At 42.0% G+C, this 10,636-nt stretch overlaps 1 protein-coding gene across 1 annotated transcript; it reads right to left on the reverse strand.

The window, feature by feature from the left end:
* LOC133953914 (voltage-dependent calcium channel gamma-4 subunit-like) lies at positions 1 to 9,187 on the reverse strand. The gene is made up of 4 exons (XM_062388082.1): positions 8,645 to 9,187; positions 3,971 to 4,054; positions 2,295 to 2,435; positions 1 to 1,638 (listed from the first exon to the last, which is right to left on the reverse strand). Exons 1-4 carry the CDS (start codon positions 8,865 to 8,867, stop codon positions 1,070 to 1,072), a joined length of 1,017 nt encoding a protein of 338 aa, XP_062244066.1. The 5' UTR covers positions 8,868 to 9,187; the 3' UTR covers positions 1 to 1,069.
* Positions 9,188 to 10,636: the final 1,449 nt, after the last annotated feature.

Here is a 10,636-nt window from a genome sequence, read left to right on the forward strand (position 1 = left end):
TACACAGAAACAGGAGGATTTGAAAATCAGCATTTTGGAAGGCATCGGTAAAAATGTTGACTTTAACACAAGTTTGTTTTATAAATATCTGCATTAGTGTGGACAGGGCAGCAAAAACAAAATCCTCTTCACTCACACAGTTTGATCTCACCTCCTCTTTAACTGTAAATGCCTGTCGGAAAAGAATACATCGTCCCTGAGCGAACTGAGAGCAAACTACACACACACACACACAGTCTGTACAAATAGTGTTTATACTGACACATCACACAGCATACTGGAATGTACTCACATTGTCTCCTGTCATTCTTGTTGCTATAAATCTACAGTTGTAATCTAACTGTGGCAGTGTTTAATGGGCAAATCGCACACTTTCACATAACAAACACATTTATCACACATTTCACGACCAAGCATGAGAGAGGATTATTCAAATGGCAGTTGGGAAGGCTTTAAGACGATCAAAGGTGTACTAGTTAGCACCAGTTGTGTTAAATTACAAACAAACACAATACAATAATACCTGGATTACAAACAATCAGTCTATAATTTCAGGTTTAGCAAACACTTTCAGAGAAACAATTTCTCTTCTGTCTGGAATTAAAAGAAATTATTTAATTTTCAAAACACTTCTAGTTTAGAGGATAACACATCTTTACCTGAAGTTCAATATTCAGAATCTTTATAACACTGAGCATCATCACGTCTGTAAAAGGTTCATTCTTTTATCAAGTCTTCACTGACTGTCCTTCCTAACAGTGCAATATTTTCATCCTTTTGTGTAAGAGCAGAAATCACAAATAGTGAGCATCACATTTTAGAATTGACATCTTCAAAGATGTTGAGTCATATCATAAAAAGGTTGTTTTTGTTATCAGTTCTCATCTGAATAAAACGCAGACTGGCACAGAGGGACGCAAGGAAAACAATTTTGAGCTCTGACCTTTCAACATCGCTGCTGCCTGAACAGCCCCGGGGGAGGAATTGTCCTTTTTTCATCAACTGTAAGATATCTAATGTGCTCCATCAAGTTTGCTCCATAGTTTCACGCAGCGATACGCTCCCGACCTCATACTGGCGTCGTCCTCCTGTTCACCCCATCTTTCATATCCTTCTGGAAGCAATTGTGGAATTGTAAAAACCCAGAGTCCCTCTCAGGGCTGTAGGGCCCTGCAGTCCCACTTGCGCCCTTCAGGGGGTCCCTACTAAGGGCATACAGGGATATATCCCCCATCGGCAACCCCATTCCAAACCCTCTTCCTGCTCCTCCTCCTCCTGCACTACCTCCACCGATCTTCATCCCGACCGGGGAGGGCTCACGGGACGGGTCAGACGACCTGGAGCTGGAGCGTGAGCGCCTTCGTCTGTGGCGGGAACTTGGGATGCGGGAGTAAGGTGAAGAGGAGGGTATGGTTTTGATGAAGTCGTGCCTGGCTCGGAAGCGCGTGTCTTTGTTTTTCTCGATGTAAATGTTGATGGCAAGAACGCCGACCGACTCGGCCACGATGAAGGAGAGGGCGCCGAAATAAAAGGACCAGCCGTAGTTGTAGTGATTTTTCTTGTCCTCGTCTTTCTTGTCACTGGGATCGCCGGCGTTGCTCGAGATGTAGACGATGATGCCGATGATGTTGCTCAGGCCTGGAGACAGAAGTGAGAGAAGGACAGAGAGAGGGAGAAATGTCAAATTCACTTTGTTTAAGCACAAAATTAACAATAAAACTTAGAGGTTGTACAAGTGCATATGCAGTTGATTCTGTTTGGAATCATACACTCACATTCAACACCAGAGAACATAGACATCAAATTAAATGAATTAAACACAGCCTTCCACTGCCATTTTTCAAATTTGGAGCCAAAGTCCCGAGTAGCAATTAAAGTAATCCCAGGGTAGTGATGTCCCGCAGATTTACACACACAACCAATCAGGAAGCAGTTGTGTGTCATCATGTCCTATTTAATTGTTATAGCATCAAACTAACAAACTAAAATCAAACTTACTGATCATTTTGATTTGAAAGACCTGAAATGACAGAACGCCTGTTTAAGAACTGTACTTTAACTTTTTTATTTTGATCCATGTCCCATCCACTACCATGGAGGAGGAAGGACAACGCAATTCTTGACTTGTCACACTGACACTAAAGGGAGAACTTGTTGTATGTGACCTTGTTGTATTGTGTCTGTCATTGCGTTCTACCTGCTGACTTCCTCTCCCTCTGTGTCTGCAACACAATCATTTTGTTGCCACCCCAGTGTGTGTCTTTACCCGCAGTGCACTGTCAGTTTCATCGTACCTGCAGCCACAAACAGGATGCCAGCACAGAGCAGGATGTTGTTCCTGCCGCTGTAGATGCGTCCAACACCGACACACAGGCCACCCAGCATCAGCAGGGCGTTGCTGAGGATGGGGAATAGGCTTGAGGCACGTACTATACCTGTTCACAAGAGACAGAGGACAAGAGAGTGGGGCCTCGCTGTCAGTACAAAAGAGGAAACACATGCTGGGTAAAGTCTTTGTTTGACAAATGCCAAAGAATGCATTGTGGGTTTATGCTCTGCCAGTGCAGTTTCAGTCAGTCTACATCATTTTTCTGGACTTATTTGAGGTGACTTTTCTCTTTGGCCACTGCAATTTAACTCCCAAAATCTAGTCCGTACATTCTTGAGTCGAACTGAACATCTGTAACAAATTTGAAAATAAATCCCACGTGGTGTTCTTGAGATATCATGTGCGCACCAAATGAAAACATAATTCCTCTGGCCCTTGGCTGTCACCAAGGCGGAGGCATAATAAGAAACAAAGCTCCTATTACATATGTTTTACACCAGAGTGTATACTGAGGTTTTGTTTTGGCGTAAAATGTCTTGCTAAGTGACAATATAGATCTTGGTTTCAACCTTATTTTGCTTTTATGTTGAAAAATTAAAATATGATATATTACCGTTACATTTACAAAAGCTCCAATATCAATATTCATACTGACCTGAAAGAATTCAGTGTCAGTGACCCTTTCAGTCTGTGATTGATAACTAATAATCATTAGTGCCATAACGGTACTACTAAATATAGTACTACTGAATAAGTCCCAGTAGCAGAAATAATACAGTAATACCCTTACTCTTTACGTAATAGTCATAAGTAGAAATATAATTATTATTCATGAGGCTATTCAACATTAGATTCGATTCATGTATTCTTACATCGTCACAGGGTTGAAGTACATTAAACACTCAACTGTGATCCTCCAACACTTGAGGCTAATTCTGTCAACTCAACTCTACGAACTTTAAACCTCTCCAGTGCCAAGTGATGAGATTCATGAGAAGCCCAATTGGCCCATATATAACAATATGTGGCAGGCGTGGCTGACATGTATCATAACTCTGTCACAGAAATATAGGGAATGAGAGAAGAAGCAGAAACTGATTTAGATTTAACAAGCAAATACTTCCACAGATACTGAATCTCAGACACTCCAGCAGACGTGCATTTGATGGTTACCAAGAGAGGGCTGGATTTAATGTCCTTGAATTATCAATACAGACAGCAAAGATGGGAAAGGTTTTCTCTGGGGGCAGACAGGGTGTCACACTGGAAAACAAATATGATATGCTGAGCGAATCTCATTTGAAACCTCCAACAAACATGGATGAAGTAGAAATGTAGCAACAGCAGAGGTTAGATATTGTCCGGGGCATGTAGTCAGAGTGACCTCTCACTCCAACACCTTCGTTTAACTACCTCGGTCGAATGTGGAGACGAGCCCTATTGCTCATGATCCCTCAACACACTTCATCATTTCCATAGCTCCAATTACTGTCATGACATCAGGCTTTTATGGGGGAGGGATAGAGATGTCATGACACATCCAGTTCTGCAGTGCTAACCACCACCGCTCCAAGAAAAATAGATTGCAGAGCGCAGATTAAGGGTTGAGGCGTTTGAAGATAAGATGTTGCAACCACTTACGTAAGATGTACTCAGAGCTGTCTGTGTCGTAGTCGTTATCCTCCGGGAAGTGATTGATCCGGAAACAGCTTCCTTTATTGATACCTGCGGAGGAGCCAGAAGCACAAGTGTTAATGCGGCCGGGGGCAAGAACAGTGACAGCAGTTAAAGGAAAATTCTGTGTCTTCATAAAAGAGCTTGACACCAGAAGCTTTGTTTGATAAACAAGGTGTAAGAGAGAAACTACATGTTAAACCATCTGCTGAATCAACAGGCAGGTTTCATGATCCTCAGATAAAACAGCTATGGAAAAGCAGAAGTGTCTTTAGTGGTGGAGAATATCTATACTTTGGGAGAACTCGCCTGTTTGCCCCTCTAACCGTGTCAGAAACCATTTCAGGACAGGCTGCATGTGTTTCTGAAGTTTTCGAGCCCTCGGGCCCCTTTTATTCTGAGAAAATCTTCCCTTCACTTTGAAGAGAATAAAACATTGAGACATTATGAATATTAAAAGATTAGACTTTGAATTAAAACGTCTGATGCATGATTTTCACGGCTGCCTCTTCTCATCTCTGTCTTTGTTATCGTGTGAGTGGTTCTGAGACGATACCAGACACCAAAACCAACCCACCTGTGGATGTGTCACCTGACATGAGAGTAATCCATCTATTCTAATCTATGTAGGGAGTTAATTACTTAAAACTCTAAACACTGACACTACATTTATCACAGCATGAATTCTCAGTTTATTCTGCAAGAAATATATATAAAAGTGTAATAGGATAAGTCCGTAGTTCCTTTGGTTTGGATGCTACTTGAGATGATGCTTCTTCAGTGGGTGGATGAGCTGAAAAAATGTAAAGTTTAGTAGAAACTTTCTTTTAAACCATTTGCCTCCATTGCTGGTCAAGTTGTAATAAATCAAAGGAAAAAGAAAATAAAGTGTTAAATATAAATAGTGCCATTTCTTTGTGGTGTTTAATTGTACAACCATGATGAAACCGGCAGCACGTATTTGTTTTGTATGAATAAACATTTAAATTACTTGATTGAGGAACCTGGAGCTTCACAGTCCATCCTCATGAAGAAATATTTCAAAGCTATTTATAAGTTATCAAGCACAAGGACTGTTTGGATGATTTTCCTGAATTAAAAGGAGTTTGTGATGACCATCAACATGATGGAGAAATGTTGTGTCCCCATTATGTTTGTCTATGGGTGCATGAGTGTGCACATGACGCCAAACTAAGACCTCCTGGCGATTTCACAATTTTTTTGGTTGCCAAACAGGGATGTGAACACTACAAGATTTCAAATATTGAAGAAATGGACTTCAGAATGTTTAAAGAATGCACATACTGTGTTTTGGTGAGAACACTGAATGTGAATAAAGACAACACCACAGAGCATCTTAACAGTTACTGTTGACACACCCACTCCTTCCCGTAAAACACTAGAAAGTGTCTTTCCAGGGAAGTGGGTGTGGCCATTGACAAACTGAATTGTAGACTGTATATAAAAATGGACAATGTGACTGCTCCCCAAAAGTGAAGCCGATATGTCTCGGTCACCAGCTGGTGAGGTGCCTTCTCCATGGTGGTAAATGGGACATGGACCAATTAGTGGGAGAAAGTGGAGATGATTGGTTCGTCTTTGTAAATCAAGATGTGTCGTCCACCTTTATAAATGTTTTCACCCAGAGCATGTTTAACTTAAGTGCTGGAGAATGACAAGAGACAGAAAAATGAAACATACTTAGGAATCCATACTATATTCTCTCAACCTCACTCCTTCAGTCTCTTTCAACTCTCAGCCTCAACACACACTCACCACTGCCATGTTTCAATTTCTGTCCTATCTCATGTTGTTAAATCTTTCCCTCTTCAGCCCTCTCTCAGCTACCGTTGAATCTTTTATGTGTCAAGCGCACCCTCTGGATCGATACGGAAGCACAATCACTGTGACATATATGCAGCACACCAGGTGTCTGTCTACCTCGCATGTATTTCACATTTCTGAAGTCGCTGACTTTTCCGTGATTGGTCCCTCCAAAAAATATTGGAAATAAAGTGACAGGTGCAGTGTTAAGAATAGCAATAAATAATGAAGAAATCTGAAAAATAGCTATATTTTCTAAGCTCAAACAAAAAGTGAAGATGTAAAAGAAAAGTTATTATCTCAATAAATACTACGCAGAAGGCCAGTGAGTTAATAACCCGAGGAAAGACGAGAGGGAAAGAGAGGGAGCTCAGTAGGGGAGGTATCTCCCCAGAGCCCATCTGTCTGAGAGACCGGAGCCCATCTTTTATTACTCAGCATAGCTTCACCATGGCAACATCCCCCCGGCAACCCAGAATCACATTTCTAGCTCCGCTTCTCAGAGGACGCCTTTGACATCTTACTAATGCATTCAGCAAGCTTAAACACACACACACACACACACACACACACACACACAGGAAAAAGCCACAAAAGCGGAAATCAGCCTTCATGATACAAAAGCTCATATAATCAGGAAACACTTGGTGAGATGGGGCTTGAGCAAGTGGGAGTTGTTGTATTTCAGCTGCAGAACAACACTTCACTTTGTTTCCTTTAAAAAGCTAATTTGCCACCAGCACTCACCTTCATCGAGCCTCAGCGTGTTCGACAAGACACGACACTCACACAAATGTCAGCTCGGCACACAGACCAGCGTTATTTCTTCTACAAGGTCAGCCAAAGACTCCTGCGGCTTAACCATTGTTTATGCCTCTTGTTTCACCTGATTAGAGTCCCTCCTCTTCTTCTTTCCGGGAAAAGATTAGACTTCAAGGCAAGAAAGAACAAATACTAAGTAGATACTTTTAAAAGGCTGGCTACAAGGAAACATAAAGAATGACTCTACTTTTTCACATTTGAAAAGAGGGAGCAACTAAAGTTTCAAAGGTGCATCACAGTTGCTTCATTTTTTAAGTTTGTATAAAGCAAACCTTTGATTGAGGTCGTCGTCACTCTGACTTCACCCAACTCTTGAAAAGTCTTTGTCAGGGACGGATCTAGGGGCAGAGCCAGGGGGGCACTGGCCCCGTAATATTATTGGCCCCTTAAGTGTACCTTTCCTGTCAGTAGTATTTATAAAAAACTAGTCATGTACTCACAAAACTGAAAAAAAATGACGATTCTTTAATTTATTAAGCTTTTTCAAAGTACACATGCTTGAATGGAACAATATATTTATTCATTGCTATGTGGCTTTGCTCAGAGCTATAGATATAACAGTAAACAAGGAAGCATCAGTTGCAGACACAAAGGTCACTTAGATTGACTTTCACTGAAGGAAAAAAAGGAGAGAGAGAGGAACGGTGAAAATGATTGCAGAGGTTGAAGAGCAGCGACAACTAAGTCTCACTCCAGCTGACGACTCTCAATCCAGGAATAGCACTTCCATCTTTAAATATAAAATTCCAGTGCAAGTGCATGTCAAAATCAAGTGTCACTTCTATAATGGCTGAATAGATCAGCATGTAAAATGTGCTGCCTCTTCAAATGGACAACCCCAACCACAATGTCTGGTCTCTACATGTCTGAGATATGCGTCCTTGCTTAAAATCTTCTTATGTCATGACTGCATCTAAAGTCACCTGCTATCCTCAGATATATCTGTATCTATATACTGAAAGTTTGATATACAAATATACTTGTTATATGCTTTTTTAACTTTATAATTGTATTTGCTTTGCATCGGAGGCTGTCTAGCATAGATGTATTTAGCCTGCGGTTGCTCAGTAGGTTGAAGATCCGATTTGGAGAGGTGGTGGATATTTCAGCACCAGGAGAAGTGGACAGCGCCCCGTCCCGCTGATGGGGGACGTCACGAGAGACTAAACTTCCACGGATCATCGATTGCGATTAATCCGTCGTGCGTAACTGTTACTGATACATTCCAAACCACAGCGAGCTGCTCTCCCGACAGAGGGAGCCCAGTCCACGTCCCCGCCGGCCTGGTTGTGGTTGTGGAACATGGATACACAAGAACAGCAGACAATAACAAATCTACTCAACAACATGGAGCCCCAAACTTATTTCATTGCAAGCAATTATATGGGCTAAGTTTCCAAGCAACCATATTACAGGTATGAGACAATTAGAATGGATTATATTACTTAAATTATTAATGTAAATCCACGATAGTTAAATTAACGTCTTCTTACATTTGTTTCGTCTTTTTTCCGAGAAAAATAAATGATTTACAAGGAAAACATATGTAATCGTGTCTTTACGCACACAAAGCATCGGCTTTGCGCGCAACAAGGAACACTTCCCCTCCAGTTTGTCCTATAAAGCATCACTTCCACGGAACTTTGTTCCGTAAATGATATTTCTTGGATTCAGCAACAGGTCACTGATGGTTAGATTATGTTCAACCCTGTGGGTGGTTCCTATTTTTGATTCGCTGTCACACCACCACAGATAAGGGACAAAACTGGGATGTATATTGCGAATATTCATTTTTTCCCCGAGTCATTTTCACTTTACGCTTTTTTCCAAATCACGTTTCATCACATTGTGAATATGTGATCACACGTTACCACTTCTGCATTGTAAATGAAACAATCAGAGGGAGGTCACCTGGAACATCAGTGGACAAAATGCGCGTTAGCACTTAAGATATAAGATAAAAGTTAGACACCAACTTATCTGACTAACACTTGCCTTCGATGCAGCAGATCCTCCACAGACCAGAGTGCGTCAGGTCGCCTCTCACTTTCTTGGGCTGCATCTGGTTCTCATCCGAGGAAACATTGGTGGTGTTGCAGATGTACGCGCGGGAGTAGAGCCAGTAGTCGGTGCCGATGGCGATGGTCATAAGGCTGAACGCGGCGAAGGCCCCCACGATGGCCACGAGGGTCTGAACCCCTCGCTCACAACATGCCATGGCGTCTCATACTGTGCGGGTCCTCCACAGGCAGTTTACGCGCACGGCGAGGAAGAGCGCACGGCTCCCATGGATGTGGTCGGAAGCAGAAGCGCTCGCATCTCGCGGGTTTTCCTTCTCATCGAGACAAGTCTCGGTGCGTAACTGCTCGTTTAGCACTCCTCTCCCTCGTAAACTTCAACTGGAGTTCAGTCCAAGTCGCAGATCCTGACGCAACAGCAGTTCCCCGGTTCTCTGGTCGCGTGTTGATCTTAAATCCTGCTACAGGTGGCTGAAATCTGGAGATACATTCCTTGAACAAGAGCACCTTTATACCTCTGGAGACCCAGTAGACTAACACATATCTTGGTCTGGCAACAGCTTCTTTAGAGTGGGTGATTTAGGATGATTCGTTCATCCAGACCACACCTTCCCCAGTTACAGCCAAGCCAATGGGAAGGGGCGGAGTAAGGAACAGCTGCTGGAGGAGGAAAACATCAGATCTGCACTCACACAGACCGTGATGTTACACAGCAGGCGAATCCAGCATCTTCTGTGAGGAGGAAAAAAAGAACTCAGTCTCTATGTGTGTGTGTGTGTCTGTGTGTGTGCATGTGTGTGATCTAAACCCATTTCCATAGTCCCATTGCTCGGACTTATCTTCCTTATGGGCATGAAAAGAAACTACCTTGTGTGAACAATACATTTTAAGGTTGACACACATTTTAATGTAAGGTTTAAGTGAGGGTTTGGCCTGTACTAACTATGGTTAGGGTTTGAGACTGAGTTCTGTATGTGTAAACTCGCTGTTGTTACCTCTTTAGGACCTTTTCCTGCATGAACACTGACCTTGTCCGAACCAGTAGACAAGTAGACCTCATGGGCTTTAAAGATAGAATGAGGGAGAAAGGAGAGAAGGGTGGAGGAAAAGATGGAGGAGTAGTGCAATTTTATAAAGAGTTAGGACAAAAACAAACAGGATGAGCATTTTGTAGAAGTGTTTTCTGTTAACTGTTAGATCTCTGTTGTTTTGTGTTTGAGTTGTTTTCATGTGTGCATTCTGTTTCCTGTTTTATTTTGTAGTCTCTGTTCCTTGCGGGTTGTTTCGGTCTTCACTTCCTGTCTTGGTGATTGTCTGTCTAACTCATGTGTTGCACCTGTGGCCAATTACCCCTGCCTTCCCTGTGTATATAAGCCTCTGTCTTTCCCTTTGTCCTTGTCGGATTGTCTGTTTTGCTTCTTGATTTTTGTGGTTCCTGTTCGTCTACCTGCTGTCCTGTGTTCCTGTCCTGCCTTGTCCTGATTCCCTGAGCCTCTTCACTTTGAACCCCTCGTGTAAGCTTCCTTGTCTTTTTGTTTAGTTTAGTTCTTTTACATTAAATAAGTTGTTTTTGTTAAACATCTCTGCATCTGGGTCCATCTCCTTCCACAATCGTGACAGACCGAGCTGCTCAGTCATTTTTGGTTCATGATCGTTTTTCCAGATTGCTAATAATGCCGTTGCTGCTGTTAAGAGTTAAATTAAATTAAATATTCAAGTTAAATTTACTCAAATACAGCAGAGCCCGAGTTGGATTTCCATTTACTCTTACACACGTGTTCTCCCAAAACTCTATAAACACACATGATACAAAATGCAAATACACAAAATATACAACAACCCCCCTTTCCAAAATATAAATACACAAATACACAAACACACAGCAACCCCCCTTCCAAAATACAAAGGCAAGCTACAAGATTGTGAAATTGTGTTAAATACTTTCCATTTCTACCATGCTTTGGTTTTC

The sequence above is a fragment of the Platichthys flesus genome, chromosome 5, assembly GCF_949316205.1.
Source record: "Platichthys flesus chromosome 5, fPlaFle2.1, whole genome shotgun sequence".
In the NCBI taxonomy this organism is placed as follows: Eukaryota; Metazoa; Chordata; class Actinopteri; order Pleuronectiformes; family Pleuronectidae; genus Platichthys; species Platichthys flesus.